The 26,880-nt window shown below is 39.6% G+C and overlaps 1 protein-coding gene across 3 annotated transcripts in view; it reads left to right on the top strand.

Moving 5' to 3' along the window:
* NSMCE2 (NSE2 (MMS21) homolog, SMC5-SMC6 complex SUMO ligase) overlaps positions 1-26,880 on the top strand; it is a 224,351-nt gene that overhangs the window by 46,884 nt on the left and 150,587 nt on the right. For all 3 annotated transcript variants that reach the window (XM_007188885.2, XM_057532081.1, XM_057532082.1), the window contains exon 3: positions 506-612. In XM_007188885.2, coding sequence (XP_007188947.1) covers positions 506-612 — 107 coding nt within the window. The remainder of the gene's footprint in view (positions 1-505; positions 613-26,880) is intronic.

The following is a 26,880-nucleotide window of genomic DNA, read 5'->3' as shown; positions in this document are numbered from 1 at the left end:
GGTCCCGAACCCGTGTCCCCTGCATTGGCAGGCGGATTCTTAACCACTGAGCCACCAGGGAAGCCCTCCAGTCATTTTAGTTGTCTTCAGTAGGAGGATTGGTCCACATAACCCAACCTACCGTTACTAGAAGTGGAAATCTTCCTTATTTGATCTTTAACAATACTACGAGGTTCATGTGCAGATATATAAGTGGGCTGCTTTAATGGATGAGGGAACTGAGGCTGAGAAAAGTATAGTGGTTGATTTAAGATTGTCCAGGTAGGTGGCACAGCCTGGAACTCCTGAGTCTGAGTCTACATTTCCACCTTTGAGACTTTTTCTACTGGGCGTCTTCTTCGAATTTTGAATGAAGCAGGCATATATTGAAGGCATTTTAAAAAATATGCAATACCTTTACAAAATCATTTAGATAGACCATTGACTGATAAATTATGTTGGTACAGCTTTTTCCAAATATGGCATTTAAAATGGAAAATGATCATTGCTTTCCTTTCTTTTTCAGCTGAAGTGAGTAGTGAATACAGTATGGATAAGGCAATGGTTGAATTTGCAATGATGGATCGGGAACTAAACCATTATTTAAAGGCTGTTCAATCTACAATAAAACATGTAAGTTTATACCACTCACCTGGTTATATTTGGTTACAGCTCACTGACTTAGAAACACAAATCAAAATTCTTTTCTAACCTTTAATAATTTCTTATCCTTACTGTAGTAGCTATTAATCTCTTCTTAATCAGGAAGTTCATAGAATAGGAATCTTAAATATTTTCCCGGATAGGTCACCTAGGTTTAATTAGGATATTAAATCTGTTTTAGATTTCCTTGCATTTTTTGGTCTCGAATTTTTTAGTCTAAGCCTCCTTCGAATGTGAGTAGTTTTTTATAAAATGCTACAAATTGCGTAGGACTTGTTTTTATTGTTATATTTGCTTAAGCATACAATTTAGACCAGGTTTAGTTACTCATTCTCCAGCTTTAACTAATATACAGCTATTGCAAAATTCATAGAATCAGATAATAGGGAGAGGTTTTAGAGCAAGGTTACAAATAAAGAAGCGTGGCCTTTTGGTTTTTCCAGAAGCCAAACTTGTCTTTGTTGGCTCCAGCATGTCACAGAAACAACACATAAGGCAGTTAAGGTGGGAACATAGCAACATCCTTTTCAGCAGTACTGTGTTGAGCAAGAAATGAGCAGTATGATTGCAGTAATGTTTCTGAGAAGTGCTTTGTCCTCTGAGCAGTGGAAACTCCCCTTTGAACTGATTTCATATACCTGTGTAATAGGATGTCTTGTACTTCTGGTTTCTTTATTTGCTTTTTCTTACTTATATCTATGGGAAAATTCCAAAAATAAAATGTTTTACAAGATTGGCTACTATTCAGTGGGAGATAAATTTTTGAATATGGTTTAATACTTAAGCTATAGTTAAATGAGTATATATGTTCATGGTTATATGCAGTTTTTCTGTTTTTTTTCTTTCTTTAAAATTTTTTTCTGTTTTTTTTTTTTTAATGGTTAATATTTATTAAGTGTAGCATTTGTGACTAACTTAAGAATGTCTGCTTATATCCAAGTAATACACTCATTCAACTTGTACAATTCTGGTGTTTCTAACCATTGTGACTGTCTTGGGACTGTGAATATTCCTTCCATAGGAAAATATGAAAATGATGTCATGTTAGATTCTTTAAACTAGATAGCAAAGCACTTAGACCAGAGGTTTTCAACTCCAGCTGACCCCTAGAACCAGCCGGTCCCTACCCTACACTAAAGAGATTCTGATTTCATTGATCTGGAGAAGGATTGGGGCACCAGTATTTTTTAAAAACCCGTTCTGTTATGTATCCAAGGTTGAAAACCACTGCCTTAAAAGAACGAGGCTGACTTTATAGAATAAAGTGTGTTTGTTACCAAAGATCAGAGTTAGGCTTATTGTATAGATCAATCCTGCCTTGACCCTTACATTCTATGGAGGTTATTTGATAGGCTTTCCTATCTTTAACCTTGATGTTTTGCAAATATAACAGCACAATGTACATTATAGATAAGAAAACAGATTTTGGAAGTTGAAGAACTTAATGTGGATTTTTTTTTTCTATTAAACCCTAGGATTCACAGATACGTAAGGTATTTTTACGTGAAGAATTGGACTTTTTCCCCTTCAAAAAACTGAGTCACTCATTAAAAAAAAAAAGAAAAAGCAACCCTCACCCCCACGCACATTCAGTAGTTAATAGCATTTCTTTCATCCTGAGGCCTCATCCCATTACACCCACCCTACTAATCAGGAAAGAATATAGTTGGAGTTTTATCCAGCTTTTCAGCCCTAACCTTATGCTAGACTATGGAGTAACTTGGATTTAGTGATTCTAATGCTTGTCGGGAAGGTCCCTGGTCTTTAATAAGAGAACACATGTTTATTGTGTTTTTTTCTCATGCAAAGTTGTGCTCTCTGTATAAGCTTGATATGAGACCAAGAATAGCAAATCATAGTTTAATAAGATTTCTAAGACCTAAAACCATATAGGGACATAGTGGGGATATGACCATTATTTTAAGGGGAATATTTTACTCTCTTTATATACTATGTAGTCTTTACATAGTATGGACATTTATGGACATTGCTATCTTATTGCCTGTTTTGATGAGGAGTAGAGAATGAACAGCAGATTCAGAGAGGCCAGAATGGTATAGCTGTTCTATGCTATAGAAATAGCAATGGTCTAGGGATCAGAAATTCTTCCAACCCTGGTGCTTCCATTTTCTAAGTTATGATCCTGGGTCAAGAAACTTAACCTCTTGGAATCTCGTGTTCTTCATCTATAAGATTCTTGGCCTGCCTATTTCACAAGATTATTCTGTGAATCAGATTAGATATTGTGTATCAAACACTTTGACAGTCATAAAATTTGATGGCGATAAAGATATTATGTTATTACAAACCCAGATTTCCAAACATACTCCTGAGGAAGGTGGAACGGGATCTTTCTTAACAAGTACTTTGCTCACTTTATTTCAGGGCTTTGAAATAAAACTTTTATTGGCTTTGACCTGTCCTCCTCTGGAGTTCAGGAATCATATAGGATTAGATATAAGCTGGTAAAGTTTACAGTATGAGGTGTTTATGATCTCTAAAACAAAGAAATTGTTTTAAGTCAGATTATTAGGAAAGAATACAGAAAGTAGGAACCCCTGTTGAGTCTCATTTCACTTCTGCTCTGTCATAGATTTTTAAGAGCTGCAGTACTTCCATTCCTATATCATTTGCCAAGATTCTCATCCACCCCGTGGTCTTTCTGTTTATGAATTTTCATATAGTCATAGAAAGTTAAAAAATTTTTTTTCATCATCAAAGAGCATTAAAGTTTATCATTTAAATAAAGATCTAGCTCCTGCTCTCACCTTCACAGAATTCTGAAGGTTATACACCGCTGAAAAGGTTTTAGAAGTTTACTTTGGAACCTTAGGTGTGGTTCAGTTTACCAACAATCCCTGGGAAGTCCCTTTGGCATCCAACAGAAGCTCTCAGATTGCCTTTCTTTGTCCTTTAAGAAAATAGAGCTGCTATTTTCTACAATGTCTGAAGACTTTATTTGGAATCAGTATTTATTTCAGTGCTCTGAAACTTAAAAAAAAAAAATGGGACTTTGTCCCAGCTGTTTTGTAGAGGGAATATTATGCAGTGAGCACCTAAGGGGGAAAAAAAAAATTCCCAGTCTATAAGTTATTTATAAAAACTTTGAGGATAAATGTGTTATATACCTGTCACAACTCTTTAAAGCATGTAGAACCGTAAACAGAAAGTCTGTATGAACTCTTTGGAGACTTTCAGTCATGAGACCACACGTGATGAAAGTGTTTTGAAAGCTATAAAATGGCACATAGATATGCTCTGATACACTTACTTCTTTTATTGCTGTTACTGCTGAGGAAAAACTTCTCTCAGTTTCATGTTGAGAACAGAGTGATGTTCTGAACATTAGCTTTTGATGACCTAACGTTCCCTTCCTTGATTTCTAAGCTTTTATTATTTGAGTATCTTGAAGGGGCACCATTGGCTGGCTTTTTGTTCTCAAACATTCACTGAACAAATATTTTCTAAACATCCGTGTGCCAGATACTTCTAGGTGCAAGAAAGAGGAGGTCAATCAGCAAAGCCCATATGATCTCACCTTCAGAATGTCTGAAGCCTAGAGATGGAGACAAACATTTAACAAAGAACAATACAGATGTTATTTAATGATTGTTGTGCTGTGTACTACAAAGGGAAAATAAAGTTTTCAAGGAGTTAATAACTCGGGGCATTTCTGCTGGCGGGGGGAGTAGGTTGGTGGTTACGGGACTCCTTCCTGATGAAGTGATATTGAATCTAATTGAATCTAAGACGAAAGTCAAATGAGCCTCAACATGGGGATTGTGATATATAACTTCCCTGTCTATGTGACTTTTGCATGAAATGGAAGCATCTTTTTTTTTTTTTCATCAGTTTCAGAGTGCCTTGATCAATCCAAAGACTTAATTTGAGAAAATTAAGCCAGAGAAAGCCGACTTTTGTACATAGAAAGTTTAAAGTCTATAGAGTAGTTGAGTAACCTACCTAAGGTTGGTCGAGGATTCATTCATCCATAGATGTGAGCGGCTACCATGTGCCAGGAACTGTGCTGAGTAAAGCAAGTTATGGCAGTAGTTGATTTAAGAATAATTTCATTACCAATATTCTGCTTCTAAAGCCATTTCACTGGTCAAATGGGTTATCCCTCTTGAAGTGAGACTCTTTATCATGTATTGAATAAACAGTGGTAATACTGTGTACTGTGTATTTCTGGTTCTGAATTTATGTTTTTAAACTAAACGTGGAGTCCATCATGGGCTTCAGATTCCAGAGGGTGGGCACCAGCTTAATTCGAGGAATCCTCAAATCTATTCTCAGGTATGTGTTTTTTCAAATAAGAGATGATAAAGGGTCCACCACTATTGTTGGGGTGGTCTTCGCAACTTTTTTATAGTGTTAATTCTCATAGTGAGAAAGGATGGGTCCCCTGAAGCTAAATGACAAATGGCCTAACAGGTTCAGATTAGTTGCAGATATTATTAGCAGTCAGTGGTAAAATATATATTTTCTGTGCTTTTTGATGAGCAGTCTAGTCCTAGAGTTTAGCAAAAATAACTAAAGCTTAGGATTCACATTATACTTTGCGTTTTTTTTATCATGATACTTAATTGTGCAATTTTACTGCAACAAACTTCAAATCTTAAAAGAATTGTCAGATTTTACCTGTATATGGTTCTTTTAGTAGGTGCTACTTTAGCATGTTACTTTATGGAAAATCCAGAGTGTTGTATTTTCTTCACCTTCTTCTACTACTCTTTTTGAGCTACATGCATCTTATAGATAATCTAAGATTTGAAAGCATTTAAATCAGATTGCTGCCACATATTTGTGTGTGTGTGTGTTTTTAAAATAAATTTATTTATTTATTTTTATTTTTGGCTGCGTTGGGTCTTTGTTGCTGCACGGGCTTTCTCTAGTTGCGGTGAACGGGGGCTACTCTTCATTGCGGTGTGTGGGCTTCTCATTGCGGTGGCTTTTCTTGTTGCAGAGCATGGGCTCTAGGCGCATGGGCTTCAGTAGTTGTGGCACGCAGGCTTAGTAGTTGTGGCTCACGGGCTCTAGAGCACAGGCTCAGTAGTGGTGGTGCACGGGCTTAGTTGCTCCGCGGCATGTGGGATCTTCCTGGACCAGGGCTCGAACCCGTGTCCCCTGCATTGGCAGGCGGACTCTTAACCACTGTGCCACCAGGGAAGTCCCTGTTGCAGTTTTTTAAATCAGTTTTTTATAACAATTCCTACCAAAAGCGTAGGGAGGGAGGATATTTTTCTTCTTAACCTAACAGGGGCAATTAGTTGCTGGATCGGTTTACTTGTGTTGTTTCTTATAAATCTGTTCATGGATATCTCCTGTGTACTGTGACTTTTACTTGCTAAGCTAACCTGAACATTTAATCTGCATTTTAAAACTAGTATGTTGAGAGTTAGAAGAGTGGAAATATTCGTCACATAAGTTGTTGAAACCAACACAATCTTAGATATAATAAAAGAACAAGGTGGGTCAAAGGTATAGCTTACCTCAGCCTTGACATTATGCAACTAGTTTAGAATGTTTTTAATATATCACTTCCCTATGCCTCTTCACCCTTTACCCTTCATCAACTAGTAAGCTTTGCCTTTTGTAAACCTTATTTTAAAGTTACCTTAACATCTTCTGCTTTAACTTGAAATCTTATGAGCTATCTTGTAAGTTGGGAGTTAACTATTTTAGTTATACCAGATTTGGGGAGCATTTCTCACTTAAAAAGCTAAAAATTTATAGTATCGGAAGAAAGTTCCAGGGCAGAGGATGTGATTTATTGGCTATCACCATCTTCTGACTGCATCTAAGAATGTACCTCACATTGTGAATCATTGACAAAAGAGGAAGGAGGGTGAATTTGTTTGGGATTATGACATTTGAGGACAGAAGATTCCTGAGTATGAGAGAAATGACTGTTGCCAGCAGAATAGCAAGAAGGTGAGAGAGGACAGTGAAATTAGTGAGAATCTCTTGGAGCCAAGTGGGAAAGTACTGCGGAGTACCCCTCTTCTCCACTGCCCGCCCTCCATGATGGTGTGTGGTCTCTTAACACCTTTCCTGTCAAAGTTGACAAATGCTCCACATATAAGCCTTTTCATCTGTAGGAATATTGCCCAGATGTGGAAATTAACCAGGGGAAAAAAAGTTCACGTAGGTATTCACTCTTCAGCCTCTTGGCCCTGGAATGTGTGATTACTGGTAATTAATTTCTATTGCGTTCCTTTAGAACTCCCTCTGTAGTTATTCCGAAATCAAGGTTGTGTTTGGTAGCATTTTTTCTAATGCTAACAGAGAGAGTTAAGTCTGGATATAGTATTTCACTAATTGAGTTGTCTCTATAGGAAAGAATCCAGATATAAATCTCTTAGGTTACCAAGAGAAGTAGCTACTAATAGGTGAACATTCTGGTCTTGTGCCATATTAAGACTCCTTACCATGGGTAGTTTATAGAAATCCATCTTCATGTTTTGTAGGTACTAAGTGTTGGATTTTATTCATAATTATAAAAACATTTACAGTCTACTGGGTCTTAATGTGCCTCTAATGCAGCATTTTCAGAAGTTTGCTCTGTAATACTAATTAATCAGGATGTGAGTAAGTATAATAGGAAAAAAGGATTCTGTGGTCAAATAAGTTTGAGGAGTGCTTGATTAAAAGAATTTCCTTAAAGGCTCCAAAGCCTTTAATATGCTTTTATGCATTGTGATTCTCCAAAGGAGGGATATTTAGTAATTTCCTAACCTTATTTGAAAACCTCTTTGGGGGAAGCACTGGCACTCTACAGAACCCAGTTTGGAAAATGCTTCTATAGTCTCAATCCCCGTACCTTACAGTAGAGGCTAAAAGATGGATTCAGCAGTTTGTGGTAGAGATTTTGTGGCATCCAGGGAACTGGGGAGTATATCAAACCCCCTACCTGAAATGGACCTACAAGATGTTTCTATGCAGAAGATCAGGGAAAGGGCCAGGCCTCTGAAAAGACTATGTGTTATTCCAACAGTGAAAGAGAGGAAGGAAAAGTTTTTAAAAACCTTCAGTGGTTGCTTGGCTATCTCTCTTTGAAGCAAACAAGACCCCCCGTGTGGGGTGTTGGTTCAGGAAAGTGGAGAGAAGGAAAAGTTTTTAAGGAAATGAAGAGAGGAGGGGATAGTTTAGGTAGAAAGGACACAGCAGCAGTGTGGACAGAAAAAAGCATACAGACTTTGAAAGACCTGGTTCAGCACAACACTCAATGCTTATTGAACACCTTGGCCTCAGTGGTACCGGGCAATTCTGGCAGGTAACTCCTTGATTTTTTTTTTTTTTTTTTGGTTGTGCCACGCGGCATGTGGGATCTTAGTTCCCCGACCAGGGATCGAACCCACACCCCCTGCAGTGGGAGCTCGGAGTCTCAACCACTGGACCACCAGGGAAGTCCCACTTGAATTATCTAAATGATGTGAATGTTCTTTAATATGGCAAACTCCTGCTTATTTCTGACGTTGGGCATAGTCCATATGTAGCATCAAACCCTTATTTTAGATAATCACTTGATCCTCCTTCCATGTCAAACTTTTCACTGTACTTGATAAGTATTAAAGATCTTGAGATGTTGGCCTTCCCCCACCATCTGGCAGTGGTGCTCATGGGCAGTGAAAGAGTGTAGGCTAACTGCAGAAGAGAGATGGGAAAATCGTTTGAACCACGGAATGGATCACCAAATGTTAAGATTCAGGGTAAAATGAATGCATTTGCAAAGTGTGGAGTTGAAAGCAGTTGCTTGTTTATTAATCTCATAATTAAGTTGTTCAGTTAGTGCCAATAGTATGCTTAGTCTAATGAAGATACAAAAGCCTCTTGACATGTGTATATAAAATAGCTACAAAATAGTACTAACAGTGAAATAGTTTGACACAGACAATAAAAACATGCTTAAGAAATTCAGAGTAAGGGAGAAGAGCCTTTGCTTAAATTCCGGCTTTTCTACCCTCTAACTCTGAGCCTCAATTTCTTCTTAAAGTGGGGGTGATAGAATATAGGTCAGAGAGGTCTGGAAACGATGAAAAGTGATAGCATGAAAGCACCTAAAACAGTTCTGTCAAGACTCATTTATAAAGTTGCCCAGAGAGTTCTGTAAAGGAGAAGTCATTTCCTTTGATCAAATTTAAATAGTATCTGAAGAGGAAATTTGAGTTAAAATTTAGAGTAAAGTAGGCTGCAGGAAACCATTGGGAAAGGGCAGAGATGATTATGTCCTTGAGAGGTTGAAGGAAGGGCTTCTTTCCTTAGAAGGAGTCTTCTGGTAATGGGGGCGGGATGTTGGGGGGAACTTGGTGCTCATAGTGTTGTAAGCCGAAAGGATTGGGCAGAATATGGGGGAGCAGGCCAGTGAGATGCATGGCATTTGGCCAGTTGGATGTGAAGTCCCCTGATCAATAAGTCTACTTCTGTCTGTAGCAGTGAGAAAGAGATTGCTCCCTTTAACATATGCTAGTTAATGGTAATGGAGGGGGAACCTCACTAGAGATACGGACCAGACAACTAAGTGAAAACTTTGGTAATTCACGAGTAACATCTGATGTTTTCTAAAGTAAACAAAAATTACTTAAAGATGTAAACAAGATAGTTCAATAAGTAGCATAATTATATACCCAAGTGCACAGAGAGAAATATTTCTTCACTTACATTTCCATCTTTAAATAATATTTGTTTATTAGTAGCACCCATTTGAACAAATATTGGGAGAGAAAAATGTATCATATGCAAGTTGTCAACTCTGTTTCAAATGTGTAATCTGTATGAATCGTTGACAAATGAAAGAAAAGAAAGTGTATAAATGGAGAGACTGTAAATGGATTTAATTTTTCAAGCCCTGTGTGAGTTTGCAGTTGTACTGGTAAGGAAAGCTCTTCCATTCTGAAGTGGAGCCAGTGCCCAGTGAACTGTCATTGAGAGAATGGTGAGGATTTCTTTTTATTCTGTTTCTCCCTTAAAGCATCAGGCTTCTAGCAATAGTGACTTTCATTCTTTTGTGTCATGGCCAACCTGATGTTTTAACCACTTGAACTTTCTGAAATTTCATTTCTTTTTGGGCTTTTTTTTTTTTTTCTTATTTATTTATTTATTTATTTTTGGCTGCATTGGGTCTTCATTGCTGCGCGTGCAGGCTTTCTCTAGCTGCGGCGAGCGGGGATTGCTCTTCCTGGCGGTGCGCAGGCTTCTCATTGCGGTGGCCTCTCTTGTTGTGGAGCATGGGCTCTAGGCGCGGGGGCTTCAGTAGTTGTGGCTCGCGGGCCCTAGAGCACAGGCTCAGTAGTTGTGGCGCAGGGGCTTAGTTGCTCCGCGGCATGTGGGATTTTCCTGGACCAGGGATCAAACCCGTGTCCCCTGCATTGGCAGATGGATTCTTAACCACTGCGCCACCAGGGAAGTCCCATCCTCTTTTTTTTTTTTTAAAGGGAAATTTGTGTCACATAATATAGGGTTCTTTAAAATAGTGAAAATCCTTATGTGCTGTCCTCACCATATCAATTTAATTATTTCTTCTCTCCTTTATTTCATCTTAAAATAATCATTCAATTATCTTCTAATAGAAAATGATATTTTGGACTTCCCTGGTAGCCCAGTGGTTAAGAATCCGCCTGGCAATGCAGGGGACACGGGTTCGATTCCTGGTCCGGGAAGATCCTACATGCCGTGGAGCAACTAAGCCCACGTGCCACAGCTACTGAGCCCGCGTGCCTCAACTACTGAGCCCACGTGCTGCAACTACCGAGCCCGCATGCTGCAACTACTAAAGCCCCCATGCCTAGAGCCCGTACTCCACAATGAGAGAAGCCACCACAGTGAGAAGCCTGTGCACCACAACGAAGAGTAGCCCCCGCTCGCCGCAACTAGAGAAAGCCCGCGCACAGCAGCGAAGACCCAGCACAGCCCCCCAAAACTTAATTAATGAATTAATTTTAGAAAAAAGGAAATGATATTTAGAAAGACCAAGTCATTGTTACTTAAAATTGAAAACAGAAACCAGGAATAGTTTAATATGATTGCATCACGTGACTGATTTCCAGACGTCCTGACTTGCTTGCTTTTTACTTTCCCCTTGGCTGACACGCAGGGGTCTCACGTGCTTCAATGCCTTCCAATTGTCTCAACTATTTGTGATTCTTGGAATGTTACTGGTAGTGAGGAGCAAACCCTCTCCGCCCATCAGGTTACTCTCTGTCACCCTGAGGTTTATTTTAGCCCCTACCATGACACAGAAGCCAGTAAAACCACATGAAATGCGAAATCAGAGCTCTAAATGGACTAAATGCTGGGTGTATTCAGAGCATCCCTCTTACAAAATCAGAAATTAAATATGGCTCATGAGGTGTAGTTACACAGTGTTTTAAAAAGCCTAAGCAAAAATATCATACGCTCAATTTTTTCTTAGAGGAAATACTTAACATATTACTTAAAGCACCTATAAATAATATAGATGAAATTAGAATATGTCATGCCACATTTTCTATAATAGTAATGGTATTGCTCTGCCAGAATGTGGAATGAAAATGTTTTGGCTTTGTAAGGTAAAGTGTGTATGATCCCATTACCGTAGTAAATTGTTTGGTGTTACCGTTCAGTTTAATTATTGTGTTTTTTTCTACACCTGTCTACTGAAAAGCTGTGTTGACCTTAAGCACGTTTGCAAAATGAACCTAGTAATATCTGCATCTACCTATGACAGAGCAAGTTCTTGATTAAGAAATGAGATAACCTATGTGAAAGCACTTGAGAGGCAGAAGTGGTATATAAAGGCAAAGGCTCAGTGTCCTGTCCTGTTAACTTTTAACTTCTTTCTCTTGTCTCGAAAATGTCCACCACATGCTGATTTAAACTGGTGAACTCTTCTAAACCTCCTAAATTCAGAATAAATGGTAATAGGTGACTTGTGTTTTGTTTCCTCGTGTTTATTTTCTCATGCCACAGCTTAAACTGGAAGGAAAAAATGTGTAAGTTTTACACTCACCTTTTGTCCTTAATTTAGTCATCCTTTTGGTAAATGCTTATTTCTGCTCCCCACCCCTGCCCCGGCCCCAAGAGTTTTGCAGAAATCTCATGTAACAGTTCAACAAGTGACTAATGTAGATTGGGCTTGCTTAGTCTCTGAGTCACTTTATTATGAAACAGTTAAACTTGAACATCTATCTGTAACAATGAGGAAATAATATAAAACAATTTATACTTTCTGATCTTATGGTTTTAGTGACTAACTCATCAGGCAACAATGAAGAAGGAAATTAATGAAAATTCACAAAGCCAGACGAAATTAGTCAAGAAATCTCGGTAAATCACAATCACCTTCACTTCCTTCTCCCCTTTTCTCAGCAGTTCATGTTTCATTGATAAGAGCGTTGGGCTGGGAAATAAAGATCTGACTTCTAATCCTTGTTCTGCCAGGCTATGACCTTGGACAAGTCACGGAAACTTCTGTGCTTCAGCTTCCTCATTTCTAAAATGAGGAATAATGGTATTTGCCCTACCTACCTCACTGGGCAATTGTAGATAAAATGAGATTATAAATAGGAATGTGTTGTGATACTGCCCTCCCCAAAAAAAAGTGAAAGGTGGCATATAGTTATTATGTCCTGACTGTCCCCATCTGACATCTCATATCTGAATGGCCACAGGCCCGAAGAGTGAAAGAGACTGCCTGAATATGCCACAGAGGATCAGAAGGGAGTCTCTGTTAGCTCTTGGAACTGGAAAGAGATAAGATACATTCCCAGTGTTTGGATTTCTGAATTGAATCATGAAATACAGTTTCCCATAGAAATAACATTCAGTGGCTAGGTTTCCAGGCTAGCCAATTTTTTAAAAAATGATATAATCATAAATAGTTCATTGTGATCCAATTTCTATAAACTGTAACAAAGCCCGTTTGTGGTATTGGTTTCAGTTTGGTGTTTCAGATGTTCTGGAGGACCTAGCCTATTGGATGATAGTGAATTCACTTCTCCTCTGGCTTCCCCAGTTATTTGATATTTGCCTACAGGCTGTTGATGGTTTACTTAAACCAAATTTGGAAATATCGGTTTCTACTTCAGTCCCCTGGCCCTTTGACTAAAAGAATCTGAAGCCAACTTTCTTTGCCCTAGGTAAGGGATGAGGAGCCCTCTGGGATCCCTGACCTCTTTAATGATCACAGTAACCTTCCAAGTTAGGTAAGGTGGATGATGGGCTCTGAGCCTCAGGAAGGTTAAGGGTCATGTGCAGGTCACATGCTTAGTCTTAAGAGGTGAGATTAAATCTTGGTTTTTTGATATGTCATTCAAGGCTCTTTTCATGACATCTCCATGCCTCAAGACAGATGTAGTGGGACTTCCCTGGCAGTCCAGTGGTTAAGACTTCGCCTTCCAATGCAGGGGCTGCAGGTTCGATCCCTGGTCGGGGAGCTAAGATCCCACATGACTCAGGGCCAAAAAACCAAAACATAAAACAGAAGCAATATTGCAACAAATTCAATAAAGACTTTAAAAATGGTCCACATCAAAAAAAAAAATCTTAAAAAAAAAAATATATATATATAAAAAGATGTAGTTCGTTGAATTCACTTTGAATTGTAGTTTTAGTTGGGAGAAAGAGTGTTTTTTTGTAGTCTTGGTTATAAAATATGCTTATGATCTTATACATATCTAACTGTAAATTTCCCAAAGGTAAAAGTTTAGTCTGAATGAAAATGACTCTTCACACTGATTTGACATGCATAGGGAGGGATTCTGTTAGTATTAAAGAACTGCTTGAGGAAAAGAATATTGTTATATGGAACTGTTATATTAAAAGATGGAATAGTCAGTCTTTCCATAATAATAGTAAGCCTAGCTAACATTTCTCTAGTGCTTGCTATGTGCCAGGCAGTGTTGAGGAACTTTTTTCTTCTTGCCAGCTTAGACTACAGATTTGCTCATGATTAGTTTTTAGAAGCAGTGAGGAAGAAATCTCTCTGTGGAAGAAGGCAGTGAAATGGTCAGTAAGTGGCATTTTATGGAACATGTAAAGGATGTTTCACTGGGGTAGTGGAAATAATACTGCAGTTGGAATCAGAAAACGTAGCTTCATCCTTGCTCCTCCACTGCCTAACTGTGTGACATTGGGCTAGTGACCTGTCCTCTTAGAATCTTCAGTTTCCTTATTTGTAAAAAGAGGATAATGATACCTCACGGGACTATTGCGAGGATTAAGTGTGATAATGTAGGTCAAGTTCTTAACTACGTGTGCCCTCACAGGAAGTGAGGTTTTATATAGTAGGCATTGAGAGAATATTAATTGCTTCTTTTAATCTCCGTGCACAATGCGTTTGTGAAGTTAGGTTGGAGAACAGACTGTGAAACCTGGTTTATAAATATTTAAATATCATCCAATTTAAAGATGGTATTTTCCTTTGACTGCTGCCTTCTTTAGTGCTTCAGAGTAAACGTGCAGGGGATCAAGGAAAACAGGTTATGGCTAGAAGATCTGGGTTTTACAGGGTGGCCACCAAGTCTGGAAACATAGGTGAATATGCAATAAATGGCTTAATGATATAATATTATAGCCCATTATGAAATCGTATTGTCTATGCTTTCAGACTTGGTGGCCACCTTGTAGTTTTAGCTTTGTTATCTGTTCGGTGTTCGGTTCAAGGAAATTATTTACTCTCTGTGGGCAGTGAGAATCAAATTATATAAATTATTCTCAAAAGTGCTCTATGTACTATGAAGCACCTGTTTATTGTTTTTTTCTTGTGGTTCAGTGGCTTTTGATTAGATAAGATGGAGAGAATTCATTTACTCAGGAAGTTTTTCTCATAGGTGACAAAATGGAAGGTGAAAGTCAGTTTGATAGCTTTAGTAGTGGGAAATAATTTCAAATGAAAGGAAGCCATATGAATTATAGAGAAGGCAACATCAGAGAATTTGATAGGTGGCTAGATGGGAATGAATGGAGTAGATTAAAGGATAAGGAGCATTAATAAACCGCTGGATTATTAGTAATTCCACAGTCAGTCTTTACTGTGTTGGGTGAGATGTGATAACTGAGAGAAGGATCCGGCCTTGTATCCTTGGATTGCCCTCATTCTGTGCTATGGATATGTGGTATGATATAAAGACAAGGGATTTGAAATCAAACTTACTGTTTATCAGAATGTTAGAAGATAACTTATAGATTTTTTAAAAATGTAAAAATAGATATTTTTACATTTAGATATAGATAGTTATAAGCAAAATAGATGTAAGCAAATAGATATAAGCAAAAATAGATATCTTGCTTATTTCTTTTTCAGGCCCTATAGTCACATTAAATGGGTTTTCTGATGGAAACTTGGCAAGAACAGAGGGAAGAAAACAATTAGCATTTCTCTTTGGTTACAACAGAAATGGTGAATTTGTTCCTTTGGTTATTCAGATCCTCTAGTTCATGGAGGGAGTTACTGGAGGACCCAGGAAAGACATGGAACGTGAGAGAGAAGTTCTTCCTCTCCTCACCTCGGCAAGCGTGTAATGGCTGGGGTACTCCTCAATGGCCCAGGTGCCAAAGGCTGGTCTTCTGGTCTCGAATGCTCCACGAAACTGAGCACTGCTGCCCCATTCTCCTCCCAGGTCTTTTGCTTTCTTCAGGAGAGAGAGCACCAAGTGTGTATATCCCTTCCCCTATCGTCTCCCCTCCACACACACTCACACACACACAGACTGGAGCAAGAGATACTTCTTTCATTGTTCAGATTCTAAAGCAAAATAAGCTTCAGTGTCACCAACCACTGCTGAGCTGAATGGAAAAGTTTATCTAAATGAGTATAAGAAAATCAAGATCCCCAGTCTTTAGGACTTTCCTTAGGAGCCTTGATTTTGATGGATGTAACAGAAAATAAGCAGGTAGGGGAGGGGCTATATAATACAGGCTTTGTGCATTGAGAGCTGCATTGAGAGAATTGCTAAGTCAGTCCTAAAGCAAAGAAGTTTTGAAAGAAATTATGCTAGAAGGATGGGAATAGTTTAGATATGAAAAAAAAATTAGTGAAATTCATTTTTGTGAAGCACATGTTTTTTCCATTAGAGAAGCAAACATTGGGACAGTTTTCCCAGTTCCATGTCCTTGAGGAGGTGAGAGCAAGAAAGGGTAGAACCTTAATCCTTGACAGGAAAGTATACGCCATCTGGGAAACTTCTCCTTGACTATCATTTTGTCAGTGTCGAAACTAACCTGAAAGTCAGTTTGGTTGTCCAAAGGTCTCCTTAATCATGTACTTAGAATGTTTCATTTGATAAACATTACCTGGCTTATCATGTCAAAAACTGTTGGAAGAAATTTTGAAATCACTAATCGATAGATTTAGTTTCTACAGAGCATTTATTCATTTATTTATTTGGGGACTGCTCCTGAGTTTAAGCCACCCTTCTTAAGAATATAACATCTGTGTCACAAACTCATGATGATTGTGGTAAATATCTACACTGAACACAGTTCTTTGTGTAAATACTAAGGTATGCTTAAAAGGTCCCTTTGACAGGCTGTCAGGAATTTCTGCGTTATAAACTGCATTTAGTGCGGAGAAAGGAAACATTGGGAGAGGAGAGGAAGAAAAGGAAAAAGACTGTAGTTCTTTTCTCCCCGTTCCTGTTTTTCAAAATGCATAGTGCACTCCGAGGCCATTGGTTCCATGCGGCTTCATGCTTTCAACCCCCTTTCTCCTTGTTACCTCGACCTGCCTGTCTGACATCACATAAGATGTGGGGCACTGAGAATAGACCTTTTTTTTTCTTTTAAGTGCCTAGTGTGTTTAACACTGTACTAGGTACCTTGTATGCATCACCATGTATCCTCACAACAACTGGGTACAGCGGGTACCATAACATTCTTGTGTAGATGAGGAAGCTGAGGCTGGAAGAGTTGAGGGAATGGCCCTAGGTTACACACCTGGTGAAAAATCCAGAGGACATCGTTCAGTCATTCTCTTATTTGACTTTGCCACTATGGAGGACTCCCTCCTTTTTGAATTGTTATGTTCCCTTAACTTTCATGACAACACAAGTCTGACTTTTCTTCTTGCTTCCGGCCACTTCTGCAGAGTCTGCCGGGGGACCCTACTTCACCTCTCCAGCCATAAAATCTTGGTATTCCTACCTGTTCTTTGACTCTTTTGTCTTCTTTGCGCTCTCTTCCTGAGCTTTTAACTTGAATTACTGTCTTTGTGCGGCCGAGTCCCAAATCCTTATTTCCATTCCAGAGCATGCATCTGAGAATCACACACATGAATTCAATCATCTATTTGATCTCTCGCTTCAGTGTGCTCCTTAAATTCAGCATGGCTCAGAGGGTTTTGCCCTTGATTTTCTTCTGAGATTCTGTAACTTAGGAAATGGCAACATCCTCCCCGCAGTTGCCCACATCAGAAACCTGGTTATTATCCCACTTCTCCTGGCTCCTCATAGCTTGCATTGCGTCACCAAATTTTACTAATTCTCAAATGAGTTTGCCTACCTCATCCCCATTTTCACAATCTCCAGTCTCCCGTGAATAGTTTGCTGCATAAAGTTTTGCTTTCTTCTAGTATGTTTTCTAGCTAGTAGCCCAAAAACTGTTTCTAAATTGGAAATTTGATTATTTTGCCTGCCTTTTTCACAACTCTGCCCTCTTCACTTATTCCTTATTACTTTCAGGATTAAATTCAAACGTCTTCACCTGGTCTGTAACCCTGCTTAACTTGGTAGCCTCATTTTTTGCCATTCTTTTATGCTAGTTCTTGGCATGTTCTCTTGCTTCTGGGCTTAGTACACATGATTCTTTCTGCTGGGAGTGCTCTCCTCTCACTTTCAAATAGCTAACTCCTTCCTGCCCTTCATAAACTTAGTCTAGCTCCTTTTCAACAGCCCTCCCTGACATCACCCAGTCTCTGTCCACCAAATGTATCTTGTGCTCTCATAACACCATACACTTTTGAAAAACACACCATACACTATGAAAAACGCTATGTTTTTCATAGCGTTTGTAACTATAACCCTATCTTCTGTCCAAAACCATGTCTCAGATATACAGCTGTCTTCTTTTCATTCCCACTTCATTTCATTCCCATAGGCATTTCACTTTTAACCTTCCAAAACCAGCTGTTCCTCCAGACTTCCCCATCTCAGGAAGTGGCAACTGTACCATTTCATCTAGAGAGGCCAAACCCAAAGTTGTCCTAAGTTCCTTAATGTATCACAGCCCATATCCAGTTCATCAATAAAGCCCATTGTTTCTACCTTCAGAATATAGTTAGAATCTGACCACCTCTTGCTACTTGCTACCTCTTGCTACCCTAATGTGGGCCATTGTCTCCTTTTGCCTAGATGACTGCAGTAGCCTACTAACTGGTCCGCTTCTAACTGGTCTCCTGCTTCTGCCCTTCCTCCCCTAAAATCTATTCTCATCATAATAGCCAGAGTGATCCTCTAAAAAAGAAAACCAGGTCTTCTCACTCCTCTGCTCAAAACCTTCCCATCTCTCTTAGCCTAGAGGCTAAAGGCCCCACGTTGGCCTCCCTGGTCTGGCCCCCCTTACTCCATTGTCACTTCTGACCTCATCTCCTACCACTCCACCCTGCCCTTTTTAATTTTCTTCAGGTCTCTGTTCAAATGTCATCTTTTCAGTGAAGCCTTCCCTAACCATCCATCATACAGGAGCTCACCTACCCCACCCTGTTTAACTGTTCTCGATAGCACTTATTACCATCCAGCTAATTATATCTTTTCTTTTCTGACCGTTCTTCTCAACTAGAACTAAAAGTCTGTGAGGGCAGAGCCTTGGTCTCTGTTTACCACTGTATTCCCAGCATCTAGCACAGTGCATGACCCCTAGTGGGCACTCAGTAACTCTGTAGTGAAGTCTAAGAAGAAGTTGTCATGGATTTTGTAGTTTTGCAGACCTGCCAATCCAGTGAGCATTTTCAGTGCTTGTAGTTACACCACTCCTTTCCTCAGTTTCCTAATCTGTAACATAGGGATGTTCTTACCACTCAGGTTGTTTGTTTGTTTGGGGAAGATTAAATAAAATATCCCTGTGAAGTGCTTAGCTCAGTACCTTGCCCATAATAAACTATAAATTGAGAGCAGTTGTTGCTACTGATACTCTGCTAATTCTTATTAGAAGACCACATTTAACTGCTTGTCCATTAGATTTTAAATTCAGCTGTATCTTAAACTTGCTATTGTGATAATAATGATAGTGTGGTTGCCAGAGGCGAGGGTAGGGGACGAAGGAGGGGGATTGGGTGAAAGTGCTCAGAAGTGCTCAGACTTTCAGATGTAAGATAAATAAGTTCTGGGGATGTAATGTAAAATAATAATAATGATAGCAATACTAGTTATTAATAATAGGAGCAATTATCATTTGAGTGCTTACTGAGTGCCAGGAAGTATTCTGTAAGTCAACACTTGTCAGTAGAACTTTCTGCAGTAATGGAGATGTTCTGTATCTGCACTGTAAAAAGGTGGCTGCTAACGACGTGTGGCTTTTGAGCCCTTGGAATGTGACCGTGTGAGAAACGAAATTTTAAATTTTATTTAATTTTAATTAATTTAGGTTTGAATAACCACATGTGGCTAGTGGCTACTGTATTTGCATTTCAAAGCTCTAAATTCTTTAAATGCATTAATCCATTTAGCATTCATGACAATGCAAAGACTTTGGTGGAGCTATAGATGGGGAGATCAAGTTTCTGAGAGGTTGCCCAAGATTTCACAGCTGGTATGAGGCAGAGCTGGGATTTAAAGGTTAAATCCTTAGGTAATCTGGTTCCAAGGCAACTCCTTCATGTCATTCTCAAGAATTGAAGTCCCACAGGCCAAGGGCCAAGTTGACATGTCTGTGTTCCTGTTTCAGGGAAGCTGAGAAAGTGAATTTCTGGTTCCTGCCCCAGTGAGGTATCACTCATAAGGTGGGAAATTCCCCAAACAGAGGAAAGGTTCAAAAGATTCTAGACCAGTATGGCTGCTCAGCCTCTGTATACGATTTCCTTCCAGACTTAATCTTGCAAACCGTGCAACAAGAAAATGCTTCCTACTAACATATTGCAGCCCTCTCTCATAAAAGTGAAAAATATGCTCTGTCTTCCCCCCAAAGGGGGAAAGATATAATGTCTTAAGTTACTGTTTCCAAGTCTAGGATATTTGGGCCACACTTACTCCTTTATGTCCATACTGTTCCATTATGGTACTCTGTAACTAGTGAGCCACCAGCTTACTTTTTATAAAATGTTAGGAGGAAAGGAAAGGGAGAAATTAGTTAAAAACATAAATATGTACATGTCAGACCAAGGAAGAAATATGACGGGATACTTAGCTTTTCCTATTGGTCCTGAACCGTAGTTGGCATTTTAACTCCCTTCTCCAATACCCATTTCATGTTCACGCTCAACCAACTCCCGAATGAGGTAGGTTTTTATCTGGCTATAACACCTAGGCTTTCATTCCTGAGATATCTGTGTTCTTGATGGTTCTACCTGTATGGAGTTGTTACGGACTTTCATTATTTTTTACCACTAGACATGGCAAAACCAGGAGACAGTCCAGGTTCCAGATGCACACCTCCTTTTCCTCACTCTGTAGCAGCAATCCTGTTTACCCTTGATAATTCAGATTCAGTGCCCCAACCAGGTCTGTAACCTCACTTTTTGTCTGTCTGGTTAGTGTCATGAGAAGCTCAAAATTACTAGGTTGCTATTTAAGTTTCCAAATCAGTGAAGGCATTGTTGAGTCCCTTGGTGAAATCATTCTTCTCTTGGGTACTAAGACTATTAGACCAGCAGAACTCAAGTTGCAGCCATGGGAGAAAAAATGCAAGTTGGTCATTAGGTTTGATGAGGGGGAGAAGATTTACAGCTAATTCTACTTTCATCCCTTGGTTCCTCGGTCCATGTGTTCTGACTATCAGAGAAACAATGTCACATATTATTTACTGGTTACAGGCATCCTGTGGGACATTAACCTCATGAGGTGCTGTCTCCCAGGCAGCACTGGAACTGAATCTTCAGTAGATGATTTAGCATTTTAGGAGATCATCTTTCTGGGTAATGGAGTACTTGGTGAGACCAGTATATCCCATTAGCATCAACCCATTGCTGTACTTTTTATTCTAAAATCTTGAGTGAGATACCATAATGATAAATAAGGCATTGAGTAATTCTGTAGATGACAGAGGCTTGGTGGACAGGAAAGGCAATTTCAAATTCAGAATAAGTGTCTTTTCACGTGAGAGCTAACAAATGACCACTAAAGGTTGAGGATATCTGCCTGAAGTCAAGTATGTTTTCATAAAATTAAGATGAGGTATAAAAGTTCATTCTGAGTTGGTACTTGGAGGCACATGCAAAGCAAAGTTAAGTTGAAAGGGGGTTTCTAACAATTTCTAACAAACTTCCAAGGGGTGTTGGGATTAGCAACTGAGATGATGATGTCAGGCTTAGCAGGTGCCTGTCCTAGTAAGCATTCAGGAAATGTACAGTTGACCTTTGAACAACAGGGGTTGGAAATGCAAGAGTCCACTTATACATAGATCTTTTTCAATAAATACACAGTTGGTTCTCTGTATTCACTGGTTTCGCAACCTGGATCCAATCAACCGTGGATCAAAATTTCCATCTGCAGTTGGTTAAATCTGCGGAAAGGAAACCTGCGGAATGGGAGGACCGACCATACTGTGCCATTTTATCTAAGGGACTTGAGCATCCTTAGATCTTGGTATATGTGGGGTCTCCTGGAACCAATCCCCTGTGACTGCACTATTGTTTGTAAGGAAATGTGGTAAAATCAGTTAGCTAATTCAGAGCCCCCCCTTAGAGCTTGACTGCCCCTATTCATTCTTTCATTCTCTTCAAACAGTCCCCTGCCCCTCCCCCTCCCTCACTCCCCCCACTCTAGACAGGTCCCAAATGTGCAAGTCCCAAGGGAGAAAAAGAAAGGGGGTTTGAATGAGTTGCAGTCATCTGTCACTGACTCAGTATGACCTTGGGCAAGACGCTTAACCTGTGAGCTGCCCGTTGCTCACATCTGTCAAATTGGGATAATGACACTTGGGTATATAAGGCTTTGAACCACTCAGATGAAAGATTTTGTGCAATTGCAAAGTGTTTGTTAATAACAACAATAAAATTCCTCATCTCACCCTCCCCTCAGCATGACCTGTGTTTAAATGGAGCAGTGCATAAAAAGATTGCCTATGAAATGATGTCCTCTATATTTCTGTGGTTACATGCTTTCCTACCATCTAATACGTTTCCTTCACAGCACTTCTCACAGCTGGTGATAGTGTATTTGTTTGACTCTTTGAATAGTACTTTTTTCCTCCACTATACCCCAAACCCCATGAGACCAACAAGGACCAGGTTAGGCTGTTTACTATTGAATCTCCAATGCCTAGCACAATGCCTGCATGTGGTAGGCATTTGGTAAATATTTATTGAATGGATGAATAAATGAATAAATAAATAATACATATTTCTATGAATTCTGCCCAGAGAAGGAAAGAAAGAGCGAGCAAACAACAACAGCAACAAAGCCCAGAGAGACATATCAGAAGTTTGGTTCCTTTGCCCCCAGCCCACCCCCCCAATATGGGAATCTTGTTACTGTACTGTATAAATATGTGACTCCTGTTGGTCGTAATCTTACAGTGGGATTGGTGCCATGAGAAATTATTGGAGTAATTTTCAACAGCATAAATGTTTAGTAACAGATGCACATAGATGGCAGGTTGCCTCATTCAACTGCCATCTGTTAGACAACCCATTAGAACTAGACCAATGGCACTCTCTCACAGGTTTAAGTTTATTCGTTTTCAATTTTTTTCTGGAAGGCTTGAAAGAGGAAAGATGTTTCCATGTCTGGTTGGCCGCTGCCCAGTAATGGTGTATTACAACACCTTGGCAAACTGAGAAGTCCATTCAATGTGTCATAATGTTCAACAAGGAAGTGTTCCCTCTTTAGTGTTTTTGTCAGAAGTCAAACTATATAATGGCACTAGGAAACTCACTCAACTACAAATAACTGGGTCCAACAGAGTTCAGTGGAGATTGTGCAACTGACAACAGAAACGGGCATGAGATGAAGGGTATAATCCATGCTGGTCATCATTAGCGTGTGTGATATATGTATTTTTTTTTTTTAACAGGGCAAAGGCAGTATAGTAAACTCTGTAGAAAATATAATGTGTCTCCATTGCAATTAGGTTATAGTCAGTGAAAGCATAATGATTCTTAGCCTGGACATGTCTTTCATTGAAAACTTTTCCAAGCTTTTTTGCTATATAAAGGTGGAGACAGTGTTGGCCTATATAAATTTACCCTGTGCATGACCAGTTGGGTTGGTGGTGTGTCGTAAATGTGGGCCAACCTCCATGAATGTCTCATTGCTTAGCATAATGCCTGGTACCCAGTTGGGCCTCTAAATATTTGTTGAATGAATGTTCTAGGACCAGTTGAGGCAATTCTCTCTGGATTCCCATGAAAGTAGGTCCCATAGCCTTAGATCAGGCTGACTATGAATTAGAACTTGGAATACTTAGCGTACAAAGCATAGTGCTTATCACTTTTATGTACCTATAATAAACTTCTAAAGGCTGCGTGATTTCCAAAATGTAAATCATCAGGTATATGTTATTTTGGGAGCTAAACATCTAACAGTAGCTGTTTTGGAGAGAGTAAATCCATCTGAGTCTTGGTTTAGTTACAAGAGTGACTAATTTTATACTAGATTCTCATATGATTCAAAAGTGTATGAATGACTCAGCCCATTAATATCCTTAGCTCCTGTGATCTCCCCTCCCAGTGAAATAATAGCTATCAGGCAATAACGATAACTGGAGGAGGAGACCTTGACTTTGCCCTGTGGCAATAAAATGATACACTTTGAGTAATTGCATATGTGTACAATATTGTTTGAAAGAAATGAAGTGTATTATCATCATATAAATATTAAAATTTTTATTTTAAAGCATGTTGAAAATAATATGTATATGTAATAATATGTAGTTTCAGTATGGGTAAGGACCAAGTTTGCCTTTTGTTCCTACCATTATTTCTTTTCCTAAAACATTGAGCCTCTGTTCATAGGGACAGAGCCACCAGAGGTCTGACTTCATTGTTACAGTCAGCTCTGTGATTGCCTTCCTTTGCTGACATCAGAGAAATACTGCAGTCACAGGAGTGTTGGGTTCCAATTAAATGTAGCTAAACATTCACAAGTGATTTTGAGCTCAAACTGAGCAGTTAGTTGGAGAGTCTCTGGAACATTTGGCAATTTATGTGTTCTGTCCTATCACTGCTCCATGTTTTTGAAACAATTCATTCAACAAAAATCTGCATATTTTGGAGTCAGCACTTTGTGCGTGTGCATCTGGGCTCTTGCTAAAGTCCTCAGTGAGCCAATCATAGAGTCCAGCGGACACTTCTCAATCCTTATTTAGCTTGACTTCAGTGCAGCATTTGACCGATCTTGAAACGTCCTAGACTTTTGGGACACTTTCTTTTGGTTGTCTTCTTAACTCTTGCACTTTTTCTTTCTAGACTCTTCTAGCTATCCCATAAATGTGGTATTCTCCAGAGTTCTCTCCTTACTTCTTTTTTTTTTTGTTTCCGTTTATTTCATCTCCTTGGTAATCCCATTCATTTCCATGGTTTCCATTAAAATCCATACCCTGATTTCTCCACCTGGGTGTTCATGTCAGTCCACAGAGCTGCGGGCCTGGATATCCAGCCACCCTGGAGATACATATAATGATAAACACAACAATAACCCTTACTCCTCATTGACTGTTCTCTGTGACAGATAGTTCATCAGTGCTGTATTGTTTCATCCCATCTATTCCTCTCCACAACACTGTGAGGGAAATACTGTCATTATTTTCTATCTACAAGTGAGGAAATTAAGGTTAGATGCATTTAGTAACTCTTCTAAGGTCATTCAGTTAGCAGAAGAGCCTAATTTTTTTTTTTTTTTTAAAGGATTTTCTTTTTTATTTATTTATTTATTTATTTATTGGCTGTGTTGGGTCTTCGGTTCGTGCGATGGCTTTCTCCAGTTGCGGCAAGCGGGGGCCACTCTTCATCGCGGTGCGGGGACCGCTCTTCATCGCGGTGCGCGGGCCTTTCTCCATCGCGGCCCCTCCCATTGCGGGGCACAGGCTCCAGACGCGCAGGCTCAGCAATTGTGGCTCACGGGCCCAGCTGCTCCATGGCATGTGGGATCTTCCCAGACCAGGGCTCGAACCCGTGTCCCCTGCATTAGCAGGCAGATTCTCAACCACTGCGCCACCAGGGAAGCCCAAGAGCCTAATTTTTAATCTCAAGTCTAGAGCCCAAGTTTTTCATTAATACTTGGGGTTAGCATGTCAGAATGGAATCCTTTACTTTCCCCTTTCTTCCCCACACCCATCCTTCCCATTATTCTCTGTCCTATTTGAAAGGACCATATTTCATTCCTAAAGTAGAAGTCTGGGAATTGCACTAAACCTCCAAAGATTGCGCATCACAATAGTACTTTGCTTTTTATGTCCAACATATCTTGTTTGCACTAAACAGAGGTTTCAAACTCCTGGCTTCAGGCTGATGTATTGTTTGGACTATACATTGTTTTAGAAACCAAAAAAAAAAAAACAAAGGTCTCACAGAAACCTAGATTTGTAACTTTTCTTTAGAAACCTGGGCTTGCTCTCTCACGTGGCAGCCGTCACCCGGAGCTGTGCAGCGGCTTCCTCTCACCTGGGGCTGTTGCTGGCTACTTTGACACCGTCCTCACCACTGCCTGTTGTCCTACACTTCTTGGGGGTTTCCTCAGATCCTTGCGTGTCCAGCCCTGTGGGCATTTATGACCTCTGGTAAAGACTATTGTTGTGCTTTCGCAGCTGGTCTTCTCCCCTCTCTAGTTTTTGCCCTAGTACTTGAAGGATTTTCTCAAATGAAATCTGTTATTTGCTTTCTCTTAGTGTTTCTGATTTGTGTTTCCCCACTGGCTTCTTCTCAGTCCACAAACATGTTGAAAGCTCTATGCTAAAGTTGGAAGGAAAGAGTAAGAAAATTTAACATCTACTGTGTGCCGAGTTAAACACAAACATTGTGTAATTAAGTCTCCATGGCACTGACATGGGTGTTCCTGATTCCTAATGAAGAAGTGAGAGAAACCCAAGGCCTAGAAGGACTGTCCCCAAATCCACAACTTAGGGACCCAGACCTGCCTGATCCTGAGGTCCATGTTCTTTCTCCTCCATCATGTCAGCTTCACTCCAAGCTACTGTTGACCTCTGTACAAATAAACAAGTGTCTTTTGCTGTCTCTTTCCCACGATCTGCTTCCCATCTCTTTCTCCTTCCCTTGCTGCCAGACTTTGTTCACTTGCTCACACGGAACTCCGTTAGTCCCTCTTCTCGTGTCACTACGGTAGAATTTGGCATCTCTGTAATTCACTAGTTCATCAAGGTCATTTGAGCACCTACTGTACAACAGATAGTACACTGGGCACCAGTGAAATAATCCTTGCCCAAGAGAAGCTTCACAAGCTAGTAGGTTGAAACAGATAAATAGTTCCAGTGCAGTGTACCAAGTACCTGGTAATTAAATCCAGTGGTTTCTTTTTTAGCCCTTATCTTACTTAAGCTCTCTTGCATCATTTTTTCCAAAGGACAAGCGTCTCTTAAGGAATTTTCTCTTTTCCTTTCTTCTTGGACATGCCTTACTCCTGGTTTTCTTCTTTGCTTTTTTTTTTTTTTTTTTTCCTTTCCTTAAGAGGTCCTTTTGCATTTCTCTTCTCTTTTTTCACATGCTCTCATTTTAAATTTAATTAGTTGCCCATATTAAATGTTAAAAATCTTGAAGTCATTATCAGTTTCTTGTCTCCCTCTCACAAAATGACTCAGCGATTCTGCTTCAAAAATAGTGTTACAATTTGGTTCAAGTTGCCAGCCCCTCTACCATTAGTTAACATAGTCCAATAACTTCTTTCTCCCTTCCTTAGTGCATCCTCTATGCTTTAACTACAGCCGTCATTAAAAAAAAGAAAGAAAGTTCTCATGGTATTATTACTTTATTCCTTAGAATATTTTAGTGTCTTTCCCTGCTGCCTATCAGGTCAGGCCTCACTTCCATAGCCTGGCTCCCAAAGCTACTCACCACCCTACTCCCAATCAACTTTTCTGGTCCTCTCTCCTGTTTAGCTACAAAGCTTAGCACAGAGAGGGCACTCACTGGGTAGGTAGGTGGTACTTAAAAACCTGATC

The sequence above is a fragment of the Balaenoptera acutorostrata genome, chromosome 17, assembly GCF_949987535.1.
Source record: "Balaenoptera acutorostrata chromosome 17, mBalAcu1.1, whole genome shotgun sequence".
NCBI lineage: Eukaryota > Metazoa > Chordata > Mammalia > Artiodactyla > Balaenopteridae > Balaenoptera > Balaenoptera acutorostrata.
The sequence above is the reverse complement of the archived record's forward strand: the minus strand, read 5'-3'. Positions and strand labels throughout refer to the sequence as shown.